Raw genomic sequence first — 18,379 nt, 5'->3', positions numbered from 1 at the left:
TCTTTATTGTTACTTTGTTCAGCTGCCTATAATCAATGCACATCCGTAGCAACCCATCCTTCTTCCTCACAAACAGTACCGATGCTCCCCAAGGTGACATACTAGGCCTGATGAAGCCCTTTTCTAGCAAATCCCTCAATTGCTCTTTCAATTCTTTCAACTCAGCAGGTGCCATTCCATAAGGAGGTATAGATATAGGCTGGGTTTCTGGCAGTACATTTATAGTAAACTCTATCTCTCGTTCTGGAGGAAGGCCTGGAAGTTCCTCGGGGAATACATTGGGAAATTCATTAACTACCGGGACTGATTGAAGAGTCGGTGCCTCTGCCTTTATGTCATGCACCCGAATCAGATGGTAAATATAGCCTTTACTAACCATCTTCCCGGCCTTGAGGTATGAAATGAACTTACCTTTCGGTGATACTCTACTCCCCTTCCACTCTATAATCGGTTCCCCTGGAAATTGAAATCAAACTATCTTTCCTCTGCAATCAACATTAGCATAACAAGCAGCCAACCAATCCATGCCCATGATAATATCAAACTCAATCATATTTAACTCTATTAGATCTGCTACGGTACGACGACTATATATAACTACTGAACAATTCCTATATATTCGCGTAGCTATGACAAAATCTCCTACAGGTGTAGCTACCTCAAATGGTTCTATCAACTCAGACTCTATTCCGATCCTACTAGCAACAAAGGGAGATATAAATGATAAGGTGGAACCTGGGTCTATCAATGCATACACACTTCGGGAGAATAGTGATAATATACATGTGATCACATTAGGTGACGCCTCCTGATCCTGCCTATTAGTCAAAGCATATATACGGTTTGAGGGACCGCGAGAACTGGAAACTCCACCACGTCCTCTACCACGGCCTGCTGGCGCCTGAATACCCTGCCCCGTAGGGCGCATAGCCACAGAAGAAGATGAACCAGCAACGTACCCTGTAGGCTGTGCCATACCACCTGCACTACCTCATAGTATGGCCCTGATGGCCGCAAGAAAAACACGCACCTGTAGCTCAACGACATTCCCCAGGATGATGGGACTTACCACAGCGAGAACACCAAGGCAAAGGTGGCCTCGACTCGCTCAAACCCCTGCCCATCTGTGACCCTGACGCCCTAGAGCTCTGACCAGCTTCCGAATATCCCATACGATCGAACCCCCTACCCATGAAACGTGGGGGTGCACTCTGTGCTGGCTGGGAAGAAAATCTAACATGCTGCTGAGACTGCCCGCTTCGAAACTCGTCAGGGTAACCTGCTGCCCTCTTATGCTGACCTCTATTATAATCTCTATCTGGCTGACGTCCCCGGTGCCGATCCTCTACCCCTTGTGCATATGCCTGCACCCGAGTAATGTCTATACCTGGCTGAAGAGTCACTGCCATACAACCATCAATCAGATAACGATCCAATCCCATCACATAACGATGTACCTTGTCTGCCATATCAGCCACAATAGTAGGCGCATGCCTAGCCAATGAATCGAACTCGAGGCTATACTCTCGAACACTCCTGCCATTTTGCTTCAAACGCAAATCTATCGACTCTAGCTCGCTTCATCTCTGGAGGCAGGAAGTGGCCCTGGAAAGCCTCCACAAATTCATCCCATACCGCTGGAGGAGCACCCTCACCCCTAGATAACTCCCAAGACTCATACCAATTAATAGCTACATCTCGCAAACAATACGTAGCCAACTCAACAGACTCGGTCTCCGAAGCCTTGATTATCCTCAATGTACGCTGCAGCTAACGAATAAACTCTTGCGGATCATCCTGGGGCCTTGACCCAAAGAACTCTGGAGGATTACAACTTAAGAAGTCACGAGCCCTTAAGCTATCAGATCTGTCCACATGATCAACTCCTAGTCCATGCCTGCGAGCCTGATCTGCCACTAATCTAGTCAGCAATTGAACCGCATCTCTCATGGCCCTATCCTCCGCCCCTGACTGAGGAGCTGGAGGTTCAGGTGTTGGGGCCTCGGGGGCTGGTGGTGTCCCCCGAACTGGAGCTGCTGCTGCTCTAAGCTCCTCTGGCGGTGGCGGTGTAGCAGAGCTCTCCGACTGCAGCATAATACCAGGCATAGACTGGGCACGGGCCCTAGTAACTCTCCGGGTCTGACTAGTACCTTCTGCTACTGATTTGCCCTTCTGGGCGGCTATCGCTTTCTTTGGAGGCATAGCTGAAAACACATGGATTCGTTAGAGAGGGATTATCCTGTTAATATAGCTCTATCGCACGATCTAGAATAAGAAGAAAGGATGACATCCTAAATGTCCTTTAGCTTCCTGTTTATAGATGTGGTGCACAACACACCGATAAACAAGACTCTACTAGACACAGTCTCTAGACACTTCCGAGGAAGAACCGCTCTGATACCACTCTTTGTCACGACCCAACCCGATGGGCCGTGATTAGTGCCCATTTTGGACACCCACATACAAACCTGCTAAGTATAACCATCTGAAACTAAGACAATATGGAATTTAATCAAATCAAGTCAACCCCAACGTCATATATATATATAAAGAGGACCTGTCTCATAAGGAGTCATAACCATTCAACCGTAACAACATACGCGAGCCGACAAGGCCGCCACTATTCAAAGCATAGTAACATACGTAAGCTAACAAGGCTGCCACTACACAATACACAATGATGTACGCAGCCGACAAGGCTGCCCCTGTACAAGAGGACATCCCAAACAAACCATGTCCAGACCATTACCCAAAACATATATTTACAACCCACATAATGTCCACAGACCTCTAAGAGTATATTAGTGAAACTCGACGGGACAGGGCCCCGCCATACCCATAGACGAGCAAAAGACAACACAAAAGTTATGTACCAAAACGATTGGGCTCCGGAACAGTGGAGCTCTCCCAATCAGCATAGTAGATATCCTAGGCGGGAGGATCACCGAACTGCGCGTCTACACCTGCGGGCATGAAATGCAGCCCCCCGAGGAAAGGGGGGGTCAGTACGGACAATGTACTGAGTATGTAAAGTATAAGGTAAAGATGACAGGATACCAATATGGCAAGTCGAAAAAAATATCACTACACATGTACCCTTTTAAGTAAAAATCATCCATATCTTTAACATATAAGGTGCCCAGCTTCCCTAGTAAGGGGCTCGGCAAAATAATCATCACGTCATCTCCGTTATCATCATCATCATAACCATCCTCATCACCAATCATATATATAATATACATACCCGGCCCTCTAGTGAGGAACTCGGTGACATATGCAAGAAACTCCGCACGAACATTACCCGGCCCGGGACTCGGTGAAATGATAAATGACTCTATGCACGAGCAGAATATTATGAGCAACCATATGCAATTAAAATCATTTCTTATAACTCAATAGAACAAACAACGTGAACCAGCAAGGAGTATTACCAATGATTAATGTTTTATCAAGATTATGAACCTTTAATACGATATGGAAACGTAAAATCTCAATGACTCTAAGAAGCACTACCATAGATATGAGAGATCATCATAGCCTTAGCATAGCCGATATATAGAGGAATAATTGTGGAAGCAAGAATATACGTCACCTAGACTCTCTAGAGGTAAGTATCAAACCTGTCTGTTATTCGCTTATTTTTAAAAGTCATGCCAAACAAAGAAAGAAGGGACAGCGTTACATACCGTATAATCGAGCCGCACGTCCAATATTTACTGCTCAAGCTATTAATCTATAACAAGCAACAATCGTGCCGCAATTAGATAAACATCGCGCTTTACTTTCTTGTAAGCTAGCTAATAATCTAACGAAAATTCGACAGCACTTCCCCTATTTTCCTTACTTCGTCCCAATCCGACAATAACCCAAATTATCCACAGCAATACCAATAACACATATAACCCAAGAAATCATATTAAACAGCCCCCTCCCCAAAACAGTTCCGTCTCGGCAACCATAGCAGCGAAGCAATGACACACCGAGCGATAACTCATCTTATAATTCGCAACACATCTACCTTATTGTATTCATCCTTTGGAGTATATACTCATAATCACATTTAACATATACATAATGCCAAAACAGAATTTTCCCGCAGTTTGCTTTAATCAAAACAGCCCAAGCACCAACACGACACAACTAATAATCCAATTATGGTTTCCGTTCATACTTAGTACATTCAATAACTAAAACAAACTTCCTAAGCTACTGGTCACGCCCCCTTCTTAAAATTAATGGATAATTAAAAATGTATTCTAAAGAATTAACACACCAAACAAGGAGATTACTAACCAAATTATTTGCAGCTGCTGGCCAAGAGTTGCAGGGTTGGTTTCTCCATTTCCATGGCTGCCTAAGACAAGTGTTGAAGAAGAAGATGATATGCAGCAATGCATTTCACCACTTTATTTAGCATGGAGTGGATTTCTCCACCTCATTTAATAGTATGAAGTGGAGGCAGCCCCCCTCTACACCTGTCCACTAAGGTCAGCTCACAATCTGATCCCTTTTTTAATTTTTGCCTTGAGTGGTGGGGCCCACTTGATTAAATTAATCCTAATCAGCCACCAATTATGAGTGGTGGGGCCCATTGGATTAAATTAATCCTAATCAGTCACTAATTAATCCCTCACTTAAAGTTAATGACACTTACATTAGCCAACTCATACTTAATATAACATTTGTAATTAACATCCTTGCCTAATATTTCTTTAATCACTTGGAACTTAAAATAAAATCTCATTCCCCGGACTTACGTCTACTAGATCATGATGCGCAATATGTATAAAAAAATACGAGGCATAACATATTCTCTCCACCCTCTTAGTGAGTCCTCAGAGTTTGAGGACGAACTTTTTTTATTTCTAGTGTCTTTCTTACATTGTATATTGAAAGTATGTTGTAAAGGATTGTGACCCTTAGTGATACTTGATTGTATTAGATGACTTGTAGTAAAAATGTCTTGACTTCTATTTGATTTTATGAATGACTTCAATTGTAAAAACTTTTAAATTCCGCATCATTTCTATTACTTACGTTTATGATATTCTATGGGCTTGTATGTTATGTTACATCTGAAGGGTACCCCTAGGTCATAAAAAACTTTGTATCAGAGAACAAAGTTTGGAATGATTCTAGGATTATGTCTCATAATCCACATCTAGTAGAGTCATATTCATATTGTGAAGCATACCACATTTATAAATGAGAGGCTGCAAGATGCTTAAGAAATTCCACTTCTTCATTACTCTAAAATTGTGCGATAGATTTTAACGTCATAGGATATTTTTTCCAATCCTTATGCGGTTGTCCATATGATATGACTATTAAGGAGTTTTCACGGATGGATTTGAAGAATACAATGTTAATAAAGGAACCCCTCTTGCAGCTCTCTAGTTTCGGTTGACTTATTCTCTAATGAGAAGATAAGGTGTGGTTTTCAATTATTGACTCAACTTGGGATAAAAATTCCAAAATTCTATGGGTCAAAGATGGTGGAAGAGCCTTAGGAGTTCATAGATGAGATCTCTAAGATGTTGAATTTATGCGATTTACTTCGGTAGAAAAGGCAAAATTGATGTTTTATTAATCGATGGAAGTTTCTTAACTTTGTTTGACCAATTAAAAAAAGCAAGGTCGTTACAAGCGTGTCCCATAGAATGGGAAAGATTTAAGAATGGGTTTCTTGATAGGTTTTTCCCTTTAGAGACGAGAGAGGCTAAGATACTTGAGTTTATGAACCATTGCACAGATAGGATGTGTGTTGAGGAGTATTCTCGAGTGTTCACTAAGTTGTCAAGATATGCTTCATTCATAGTTGCCGACCATGAGATGAAGATGAGTAAGTTTGTGTCATGTTTGTCTTGCTTTATAGCAAAAGAATGTTGTATGGTTATGTAGGATTATGATGTGCGTATTGATTTTCTTATGCTTCATGTTCAATGATCTGAAACACTACACCATTTTAGGCCGAAGGTCACACTAGATCTTGACAACACTTGTAAAGTGTTGTCTAAAGTACTTTTGGGTACGCTATTAAAGTGTAGCCTTAACTTTTCGTTTTTGGCCACGATGACATTAGCAACACTTTTAAAGTATGATCTTTAGTGGTATAGGCTACACTTCTAAGTGTTGTCATGTCATGATATAATTGGTAATACTTATTTACACATATGGCTACAATTTTAAAGTGTTTTGTTTTTATAATTCTATAAAAAAAAAACACTTTACAAGTGTTGCATTATAGTTTTCTCTAAAATTATCACTAAAATATTGTATTCCCTCCAATATATTTAACACTCCCTCCAATTTCCAATCGGCCCAAAAAAAGAATTTATATATAAAAGAAAAAAGAAGCTCACTGTACCTTTTTCCCCAGATCAAAATAGGAGCTGCTAAATCAATTCACTCAGACACAAAACCCTATTTCCATCTCCTTCACATTTAATCACATAAGTTCTCTATTGTAGCTTTATATAGTTCTTCTTTCTACATATCTTGTTTTTATTGTACATTTCTCTCTTCTTCTACACCTTCGTTTGGGAAAGTGGGGAAACATTTCAAATAACTCGGACATCATTATGTATATAAATGAATGTATGTATGTATGAATATTAACTAGTTTTGTTTTAACAACTAAATTTGTATACTTAAAGAGCACTCCACTCCCTGACTTCCTTCAAGAAGGCTATCATGGACGTCAGTTATATATTTTGTCCATGAAAAATTATATTTCCTAACTCTTTATGACTCTGAGAACATGTCAATCATTTTTCTAAGTTGTATTTATATTTCTTATATGATAGTATCTATATATACAATATGATCCCATTATATATTTCAATATCTAGCTATCCAAATATGGTATACTGTACTGGTCGACTGCCATTTGCGACTAAGAACTGAGAGTTGACTGGCCCGTCGACTGACGGTCCGTAGTTGGCTCCATTGATGACACCTACAACTTCTAAAAATCTTCATTTTGGTATGTTTGGATAAATGGTTTTACATTAATCCATTCACATACCAAGCAAAAAATGTTTCCTTCAAACAAACACAATCGGAGAAACAATGGAGAGATACTCGGTGGGATAAAAGAATTATCTAAAAAATTGTTCTATTGCTCTTTCATATCATTATGTTCTGTTGGATCCATTTGGTAAGATGGAATAAAGATAGGTTGTGTATCTAGGAGAAGGTCAATAACTCTTTTGGAGGAATATTAGATATACAATCTAGAAACACTTCCAGAAACTCATACACAAAGGGAACCGACTCAAAAGTAGGGGTTTTAGAACCCATATCCCTCACCCTAACGAGATGGTATATGAAACCCTTGGAAATCATTTTTCTACATTTATGAAAAGAAACAAATCGACCATTCGACATAGAAATTCCTCCTTCCAACTCTAGGATAGTCTCAATAAAAGCATAACAAGAAGGAAACCAATACATACCAAGGACATCAATATCTAGAAGACAAATATCTACAAAATCAACATGAGTAGAGTTAAGGAAACATGGCGATTTCTATATACTCTATTAGCAACAATAGATTCACTAATAGGAGTAGAGATAGAAAACAGGTATAACAAAATATCATGAAGGATATCAAACTGTCACGACCCAACCCGATAGGCCGTGACTAGTGCCCGTTTTGGACACCCACATACAAACCTGCTAAGTATGACCAACTGAAACTAAGACAATGTGGAATTTAATCAAATCAAGCCAACCCCAACGTCATATATATATAAGAGGACCTGTCTCATAAGGAGTCATAACCATTCAACCATAACAGCATACGCGAGCCGACAAGGCCGCCACTATTCAAAGCATAATAACATACGTATGCCGACAAGGCTGCCACTACACAATACACAATGATGTACGCAGCCGACAAGGCTGCCCCTGTACAAGCGGACATCCCAAACAAACCATGTCCAGACCATTATCCAAAACATATATATACAACCCACATAATGTCCACAAACCTCTAAGAGTACATTAGTGAAACTCGACGGGACAGGGCCCCGCCATACCCATAGACGAGCAAAAGACTACACAAAAGTTATGTACCAAAACGACTGGGCTCCGGAACAGTGGAGCTCTCCCAATCAGCAGAGTAGATATCCTAGGCGGGAGGATCACCGAACTGCGCGTCTACACCTGCGGGCATGAAACGCAGCCCCCCGAGGAAAGGGGGGTCAGTACGGACAATGTACTGAGTATGTAAAGCATAAGGTAAAAATGACAGGATACCAATATGGCAAGTCGAAACAAAATATCGCTACACATATACCTTTTAAGTGAAAATCATGCATATATTTAACATTTAAGGTGCCCAGCTTCCCTAGTAAGGGGCTCGGCAAAATAATCATCATGTCATTTCCGTCATCATCATCATCATAACCATCCTCATCACCAATCATATATATAATATACATACCCGGTCCTCTAGTGAGGAACTCGGTGACATATGCAAGAAACTCCGCACGAACATTACCCGGCCCGGGACTCGGTGAAATGATAAATGACTCTATGCACGAGCAGAATATTATGAGCAACCATATGCAATTAAAATCATTTCTTATAACTCAATAGAACAATCAACGTGAACCAGCAAGGAGTATTACCAAAGATTAATGTTTTATCAAGATTATGAACCTTTAATACGATATGGAAACGTAAAATCTCAATGACTCTAAGAAGCATTACCATAGATATTAGAGATCATCATAGCCTTAGACATAGCCAATATATAGAGGAATAATTGTGGAAGCAAGAATATACATCACCTAGACGCTTTAGAGGTAAGTATCAAATCTGTCCGTTATTCGCTTATTTTTAAAAGTAATGCCAAGCAAAGAAAGAAGGGACAGCGTTACATACCGTATAATCGAGCCGCACGTCCAATATTTACTGCTCAAGCTATTAATCTATAACAAGCAACAATCGTGCTGCAATTAGATAAACATCGTGCTTTACTTTCTTGTAAGCTAGCTAAAAATTCGGCAGCACCTCCCCTATTTTCCTTACTTCGTCCCAATCTGACAACAATCCAAATTATCCACAGCAATACCAATAACACATATAACCCAAGAAATCATATTAAACAGCCCCCTCCCCAAAACAGTTCCGTCTCGGCAACTATAGCAGCGAAGCAACGACACACCGAGCGATAACTCGTTTTATAATTCGCAACACATCGACCTTATCGTATTCATCCTTTGGAGTATATACTCATAATCACATTCAACATATACATAATGCCAAAATAGAATTTTCCTGCAGTTTGCTTTAATCAAAACAGCCCAAGCACCAACACGACACCACTAATAATCCGATTATGGTTTCCATTCATACTTAGCACATTTAATAACTAAAACAAACTTCCTAAGCTACTGGTCACGCCCCCTTCTTAAAATTAATGGATAATTAACAAGGGTATTCTAAAGAATTAACACACCAAACAAGGAGATTACTAACCAAATTATTTGCAGCTGCCGGCCAAGAGTTGCAGGGTTGGTTTCTCCATTTCCATGGCTGCCTAAGACAAGTGGTGGAGAAGAAGATGATATGCAGCAATGCATTTCACCACTTTATATAGCATGGAGTGGATTTCTCCACCTCATTTAATAGTATGAAGTGGAGGCAGCCCCCCTCTACACCTGTCCACTAAGGCCAGCCCACAATCTGATCCCTTTTTAATTTTTGCCTTGAGTGGTGGGGCCCATTGGATTAAATCAATCCAAATTAGCAACTAATTAATCCCTCACTTAAATTTAATGGCACTTACATAGCCAACTCATACTTAATATCACATTTGGAAATAACATCCTTGCCTAATATTTCTTTACGTCTTCTAGATCACGATGCGCACTACGTATAAAAAAATACGAGGCATAACATCCTTCCCCCCTTAGGAACATTCGTCCTCGAATGTTAAGTTAGCGTCTTGCAAAACCAAATTCCAGCGAGGTCTCTCTAAAAGTTATACCTATCAACCTGCATTATGTAACTTACAGATGCCTCACAGCTACATAATCTCATTATCTATCAATATAGTCAAGCTAGGAATTGAATTACCTGCAGGTACGGGGAACAAGTAAGGATACTTATTCTTCATTTCGTCTTCCGCTTCCCAAGTCATCTCCTCCCTATTGTTATTTTTCCACAACACTTTGACGGAAGCCACATCCTTAGTACGTAACCTTCTAACCTGACGATCAAGTATAGCCACGGGGTTCTCCTCATATGACAACTCCTCTGTTACCTGAATATCATCTACAGGGAATACTCTAGAAGGATCACCAATACATTTACGTAGCATCGATACATGGAAGACTGGATGTACCGCCTCCAAATCAGATGGTAGATCCAACTCATAGGCACCTTGCCTGTCCTACGAACAATCTGATAAAGCCCAATGTATCTCGGACTGAGCTTCCCCTTCCTACCGAATCTCATCACACCCCTCATGGGTGATACCTTTCAGGAATACCCAGTCACCAATCTGAAACTCCAAATCTCGACGCCGATTATCTGCATATGACTTCTATCGACTCTGGGCTGCTAATAATCTTTCTTGAATAAGCTTCACCTTGTCAACAGCTTGCTGAATCACATCCGGGCCTATTAACTTAGTCTCGCCAACATCAAACCAACCAATAGGTGATCTGCACTTCCTCCCATATAAGGCCTCGTACGGTGCCATCTGGATACTAGAATGGTAGCTATTATTATAGGCAAACTCAATGAGCGGCAAGTGGTCATCCCAGCTGCCTTTGAAGTCAATAATACAAGCCCGCAACATATCTTCTAGTGTCTGAATAGTACGCTCAGCCTGCCCATCAGTCTGAGGGTGAAATGCTGTGCTAAGGTTCACCTGTGTCCCCAATCCCTTCTGAAACGATCTCCAAAAGTTGGCTGTAAATTGAGCTCCTCTGTCTGATATAATGGACGTGGGAACCCCATGAAGTCTCACTATTTCCCTGACATATAACCTCGCATAATCTTCAGCCGAATAAGTAGTCTTGACTGGAAGAAAATGGGCCGATTTCGTCAGCCTATCTACAATAACCCATATAGAGTCATACTTCTGTTGAGTGCGAGGTAAGCCTGTAATGAAGTACATATTAATCATCTCCCATTTCCAAGTCGGGATCTCTATCTCCTGTAATGAAGTCCATATTAATCATCTCCCATTTCCAAGTCGGGATCTCTATCTCCTGTAATAATCCACCAGGCTTTTGATGTTCGATCTTGACTTGTTGACAATTTGGGCACTGAGCAACAAACTCTGCTATGTCCTTTTTCATGCTATCCCACCAATATAAGCATCTGAGGTCATGATACATTTTTGTTGACCTTGGGTGAATAGAATAACGGGCAGAGTGTGCCTCTCCCATAACTTGCCGTCGTAGCCCCGCAATATCGGGTACACACAATCTGCCTTCATATCGTAACACTCCATCAGGTGTAACCTTAAATGGGGTCTTTTCCTTTTGAAGAGCTGCATCACTATACTGTGCCAGAATAGGGTCCTTGTATTGGTGTCTCTTTACCTCATCTATGATTGAGGACTCATCAACCTCTCGAATAGAAACTCCACTATCTTCCGAATTAGCTAGACGGACTTCCAAGGATGGATAGCCGCTGAATCTCCCGAACCATATCCCTCCCTTCTGGTCGTACATCTATCAAGCTACCCATGGACTTACGGCTAAGAGCATCTGCTACAACATTCGCTTTCCCTGGATGATATAAAATATCAACATCATAATCCTTTAGCAACTCTAACCACCGCCTCTGTCGTAAGTTCAGCTCCTTCTGTTTAAAGATATATTGGAGACTCTTATGATCTGTATAGATGTCCACATGGACACCATATAAATAATGTCTCCATATCTTCAAGGCATGAACCACAACCGCTAACTCCAGATCGTGAGTAGGATAGTTCTTTTCATGCTTCCTAAGTTGTCGGGAGGCATAGGCTATAACTTTGCCATGCTGCATCAATACACATCCTAGCCCAACACCCGAAGCATCACAATAAATAACATAGCCGTCTGGTCCCTCTGGAAGAGTTAGGACTGGAGCTGTAGTCAATTTGTCTTTCAATAGCTGGAAGCTTCGCTCACAAGCATCTGTCCACTGGAACTTGGCTGCCTTTTGAGTTAGCCTTGTCAAAGGCACTGAAATTGAGGCAAACTTTTCTACGAACCTCCTGTAATATCCTGCTAACCCCAAAAAGCTGCGTACCTCAGTAGGTGTCGTAGGTCTGGGCCAAGTCTTTACTGCCTCAATCTTCTGCGTGTCTACCCGAATACCATCAGCTCCAATAATATGCCCCAAGAATGCCACTGAAGTCAACCAGAACTCGCACTTAAATTTAGCATACAACTTCTGGTGTTGAAGCACCCTAAGTACCGTCCTTAAATGATCTGCATGCTCCTCTTCTGAACGTGAATAGACCAGAATATCGTCTATAAATACAATAACAAACATATCAAGGAATGGTTTAAATACTCGATTCATTAAATCCATGAACACCGCTGGAGCATTAGTCAGCCCAAAAGACAGCACTCTAAACTCATAATGCCCATATCGGGTCCGGAATGCTGTCTTTGGAATATCTGCCTCCCTTACCCGCACCTGATGATAACCTGACCGCAAGTCTATCTTTGAAAAACACTTTGCACCCTGCAACTGGTCAAATAGATCGTCAATCCTTGGGAGGGGATACCTATTCTTTATTGTTACTTTGTTCAACTGCCTATAATCAATACACATCCGCAGCGACCCATCCTTCTTCCTCACAAACAGTACTGGTGCTCCCCAAAGTGACGTACTAGGCCTGATGAAGCCCTTTTCTAGCAAATCCTTCAATTGCTCTTTCAATTCTTTCAACTCAGCAGGTGCCATTCTATAAGGAGGTATAGATATAGGCTGGGTATCTGGCAGTACATCTATAGTAAACTCTATCTCCCGTTCTGGAGGAAGGCCTGGAAGTTCCTCGGGGAATACATCAGGAAATTCATTAACTACCGGGACTGATTGAAGAGTCGGTGCCTCTGCCTTTATGTCATGCACCCGAATCAGATGGTAAATATAGCCTTTTCTAACCATCTTCCCGGCCTTGAGGTATGAAATGAACTTACCTTTCGGTGATACTGTACTTCCCTTCCACTTTATAATCGGTTCCCCTGGAAATTGAAACCGAACTATCTTTACTCTGCAATCAACATTAGCATAACAAGCAGCCAACCAATCCATGCCCATGATAATATCAAACTCAATCATATTTAACTCTATTAGATCTGCTACGGTATGACGACTATATATAGCTACTGAACAATTCCTATATACTCGCGTAGCTATGACAAAATCTCCTAAAGGTGTAGCTACCTCAAATGGTTCTATCAACTCAGACTCTATTCCGATCCTACTAGCAACAAAGGGAGATATATATGATAAGGTGGAACCTAGGTCTATCAATGCATACACACTTCGGGAGAATAGTGATAATATACCTGTGATCACATTAGGTGACGCCTCCTGATCTTGCCTATTAGTCAAATCATATATACGGTTTGAGGAACCGCTAGAACTGGAAGCTCCACCATGTCCTCTACCACGGCCTGCTGGTGCCTGAATACCCTGCCCCGTAGGGCGCATAGCCACAGAAGAAGATGAACCAGCAACGGACCCTGTAGGCTGTGCCATACCACCCGCACTACCTCTAAGGTGACACTCCCTCATAGTATGGCCCTGACGGCCGCAAGAAAAACACGCACCTGTAGCCCAACGACATTCCCCAGGATGGGAATTACCACAACGAGAACACCGAGGCAAAGGTGGCCTCGACTGGCTCAAACCCCTGCCCATCTGTGACCCTGACACCCTAGAGCTCTGACCAGGTTCCGAATATCCCATACGATCGAACCCCCTACCCATGAAACGTGGGGGTGCACTCTGTGCTGGCTGGGAAGAAAATCTAACATGCTGCTGAGACTGCCCGTTTTGAAACTCGTCAGGATAACCTGCTGATCTAGCCCTCTTATGTTGGCCTCTATTATAATCTCTATCTGGCTGACGTCCCCGGTGCCGATCCTCTACCCCCTGTGCATATGCCTGCACCCGAGCAATGTCCATACCTGGCTGAAGAGTCACTGCCATACAACCGTCAATCAGATAACGATCCAATCCCATCACATAACGATGTACCCTGTCTGCCATATCAGCCACAATAGTAGGCGCATGCCTAGCCAATGAATCAAACTCGAGGCTATACTCTCGAACACTCCTGCCATTTTGCTTCAAACGCAAATCTATCGACTCTAGCTCGCTTCATCTCTGGAGGCAGGAAGTGGCCCTGGAAAGCCTCCACAAATTCATCCCATACCGCTGGAGGAGCACCCTCACCCCTAGATAACTCCCAAGACTCATACCAATTAATAGCTACATCTTGCAAACAATACGTAGCCAACTCAACAGACTCGGTCTCCGAAGCCTTGATTATCCTCAATGTACACTGCAGCTAACGAATAAACTCTTGCGGATCATCCTGGGGCCTTGACCCAAAGAACTCTGGAGGATTACAACTTAAGAAGTCACGAGCCCTTAAGCTATCAGATCTGTCCACACGATCAACTCCTAGTCCATGCCTGCGAGCCTGATCTGCCACTAATCTAGTCAGCAATTGAACCGCATCTCTCATGGCCCTATCCTCCGCCCCTGACTGAGGAGCTGGAGGTTCAGGTGTTGGGGCCTCGGGGGCTGGTGGTGTCCCCCGAACTGGAGCTGCTGCTGCTCTAAGCTCTTCTGGCGGTGGGGGTGTAGCAGAGCTCTCCGACTGGAGCATAATACCAGGCATAGACTGGGCACGGGCCCTAGTAACTCTCCGGGTCTAACTAGTACCTTCTGCTACCAATTTTCCCTTCTGGGCGGCTGTCGCTTTCTTTGGAGGCATAACTGAAAACACACGGATTCGTTAGAGAGGGATTATCCCGTTAATATAGCTCTATCGCACGATCTAGAATAAGAAGAAAGAATGACATCCTAAATGTCCTGTAGCTTCCTATTTATAGATGTGGTGCACAACACACCGATAAACAAGACTCTACTAGACACGGTCTGTAGACACTTCCGAGGAAGAACCGCTCTGATACCACTCTTTGTCACGACCCAACCCGATAGGCCGTGACTAATGCCCGTTTTGGACACCCACATACAAACCTGCTAAGTATGACCAACTGAAACTAAGACAATGTGGAATTTAATCAAATCAAGCCAACCCCAACGTCATATATATATATATAAGAGGACCTGTCTCATAAGGAGTCATAACCATTCAACCATAACAGCATACGCGAGCCGACAAGGCCGCCACTATTAAAAGCATAATAACATACGTATGCCGACAAGGCTGCCACTACACAATACACAATGATGTACGCAGCCGACAAGGCTGCCCCTGTACAAGCGGACATCCCAAAGAAACCATGTCCAGACCATTATCCAAAACATATATATACAACCCACATAATGTCCACAGACCTCTAAGAGTACATTAGTGAAACTCGACGGGACAGGGCCCCGCCATACCCATAGACGAGCAAAAGACTACACAAAAGTTATGTACCAAAACGACTGGGCTCCGGAACAGTGGAGCTCTCCCAATCAGCAGAGCAGATATCCTAGGCGGGAGGATCACCGAACTGCGCGTCTACACCTGCGGGCATGAAACGCAGCCCCCCGAGGAAAGGGGGGTCAGTACGGACAATGTACTGAGTATGTAAAGCATAAGGTAAAAATGACAGGATACCAATATGGCAAGTCGAAACAAAATATCGCTACACATATACCTTTTAAGTGAAAATCATGTATATATTTAACATTTAAGGTGCCCAGCTTCCCTAGTAAGGGGCTCGGCAAAATAATCATCACATCATCTCCGTCATCATCATCATCATAACCATCCTCATCACCAATCATATATATAATATACATACCCGGTCCTCTAGTGAGGAACTCGGTGACATATGCAAGAAACTCCGCACGAACATTACCCGGCCCGGGACTCGGTGAAATGATAAATGACTCTATGCACGAGCAGAATATTATGAGCAACCATATGCAATTAAAATCATTTCTTATAACTCAATAGAACAATCAACGTGAACCAGCAAGGAGTATTACCAAAGATTAATGTTTTATCATGATTATGAACCTTTAATACGATATGGAAACGTAAAATCTCAATGACTCTAAGAAGCATTACCATAGATATTAGAGATCATCATAGCCTTAGACATAGCCAATATATAGAGGAATAATTGTGGAAGCAAGAATATACATCACCTAGACGCTTTAGAGGTAAGTATCAAATCTGTCCGTTATTCGCTTATTTTTAAAAGTCATGCCAAGCAAAGAAAGAAGGGACAGCGTTACATACCGTATAATCGAGCCGCACGTCCAATATTTACTGCTCAAGCTATTAATCTATAACAAGCAACAATCGTGCCGCAATTAGATAAACATCGTGCTTTACTTTCTTGTAAGCTAGCTAATAATCTAACGAAAATTCGGCAGCACCTCCCCCATTTTCCTTACTTCGTCCCAATCTGACAACAATCCAAATTATCCACAGCAATACCAATAACACATATAACCCAAAGAATCATATTAAACAGCCCCCTCCCCAAAACAGTTCCGTCTCGGCAACTATAGCAGCGAAGCAACGACACACACCGAGTGATAACTCGTTTTATAATTCGCAACACATCTACCTTATCGTATTCATCCTTTGGATTATATACTCATAATCACATTCAACATATACATAATGCCAAAATAGAATTTTCCTGCAGTTTGCTTTAATCAAAACAGCCCAAGCACCAACACGACACCACTAATAATCCGATTATGGTTTCCATTCATACTTAGCACATTCAATAACTAAAACAAACTTCCTAAGCTATTGGTCACGCCCCCTTCTTAAAATTAACGGATAATTAACAAGGGTATTCTAAAGAATTAACACACCAAACAAGGAGATTACTAACCAAATTATTTGCAGCTGCTGGCCAAGAGTTGCAGGGTTGGTTTCTCCATTTCCATGGCTGCCTAAGACAAGTGGTGGAGAAGAAGATGATATGCAGCAATGCATTTCACCACTTTATATAGCATGGATTTGATTTCTCCACCTCATTTAATAGTATGAAGTGGAGGCAGCCCCCCTCTACACCTGTCCACTAAGGCCAGCCCACAATTTGATCCCTTTTTAATTTTTGCCTTGAGTGGTGGGGCCCATTGGATTAAATCAATCCAAATTAGCCACTAATTAATCCCTCACTTAAAGTTAATGGCACTTACATAGCCAACTCATACTTAATATCACATTTGGAAATAACATCCTTGCCTAATATTTCTTTACGTCTTCTAGATCACGATGCGCACTACGTATAAAAAAAATACGAGGCATAACACAAACCTCATATCGACATATGGCGTCGCAAAAGATAAGGTATAACTAGGATAAGGCATAACATAAAAATCAAGATGAAAGACTTGCAACATATCGTAAGACACATTAGGAGAAACCCTCTTGCTCTCAGAAAGTCCGGAGTGCATGAAATATGTTTTTGCTTTGAGCACTTGAACCTAATCCACTAGGCGGAGGTTTCCTGCCTTTGTATCACAACCCTCAAAATAAAATAGGTCAAACTAGAGCTTATTGTCTGTGTTATGAGTTAATAATGTGTTAAAAGGATGAGTATTAGAATTTGTAGTCACATTATAGAGTTTGGAAGTCAATCGTCAAGAAATAACCAAGGCGTTTGGAAACTAGTCTTTGTGTGTGCTAGTGTGCCTTTGCATGTTTTACATGTTTTTTGGTGAATAAATTGATAGGATATGACTCTAAAATCTAGAGGAACATGTTCAGGGTCGAAATTTCCGGGTAAGAATCCCCAAGGACAACCCTAAGGGTCCTTGAGAAGGACCCAAACCATGAAAAAATGCCAAAAGGCAGTCCAAAACCACGACCCTCAAACAACGTCCACTATTTTGATTGACGCCCCACCAATTAGGTGTGTGGATCCACACTTACCATTGAAATATCAAACCCCAAATGAACAGTGTCTAACGAAAATGATGCCCAACAGGATGCCTCGCCGATCGAACGACTGCCAGTAGATGCAACCGTCATTTTTGACACCGACAACTTTCTGCAGGTGTCTTGACCAAGATAAGGGTGTTTAAGGAAACTAAAATAAGGTCTTAAATAAGTTCTAGATTTTTATTTTAGTTTTTTTAGGTATTAAAGTTATTTTATTAACCTAAAACCTAAATTAGACCTCACTTTACCAAATCA

At 41.8% G+C, this 18,379-nt stretch overlaps 1 protein-coding gene across 8 annotated transcripts in view; it reads right to left on the bottom strand.

Moving 5' to 3' along the window:
* Positions 1–2,539: 2,539 nt before the first annotated feature.
* The window catches only part of LOC138339519 (uncharacterized), an 85,231-nt gene continuing 69,391 nt past the window's right edge, over positions 2,540–18,379 (bottom strand). Inside the window, exons 1-4 of one of the 8 annotated variants that reach the window (XM_069291198.1) lie at positions 16,460–16,506; positions 15,647–15,736; positions 13,536–14,976; positions 2,540–2,963 (exon numbers count right to left, since the gene is read on the bottom strand). In XM_069291198.1, coding sequence (XP_069147299.1) covers positions 2,929–2,963; positions 13,536–14,241 — 741 coding nt within the window. In that variant the 5' untranslated portion in view covers positions 14,242–14,976; positions 15,647–15,736; positions 16,460–16,506 and the 3' untranslated portion in view covers positions 2,540–2,928. Of the gene's footprint in view, positions 2,964–3,686; positions 3,734–4,293; positions 4,414–7,716; positions 8,170–8,892; positions 8,940–9,489; positions 9,607–13,535; positions 14,977–15,646; positions 15,737–16,459; positions 16,507–18,379 lie in introns of those variants that run through there. The other 7 variants (XR_011212322.1, XR_011212323.1, XM_069291196.1 and 4 more) reach the window with 7 other exon arrangements.

The sequence above is a fragment of the Solanum lycopersicum genome, chromosome 11 (assembly GCF_036512215.1).
Source record: "Solanum lycopersicum chromosome 11, SLM_r2.1".
In the NCBI taxonomy this organism is placed as follows: Eukaryota; Viridiplantae; Streptophyta; class Magnoliopsida; order Solanales; family Solanaceae; genus Solanum; species Solanum lycopersicum.
This window is presented reverse-complemented; position numbering and strand designations above follow the sequence as displayed.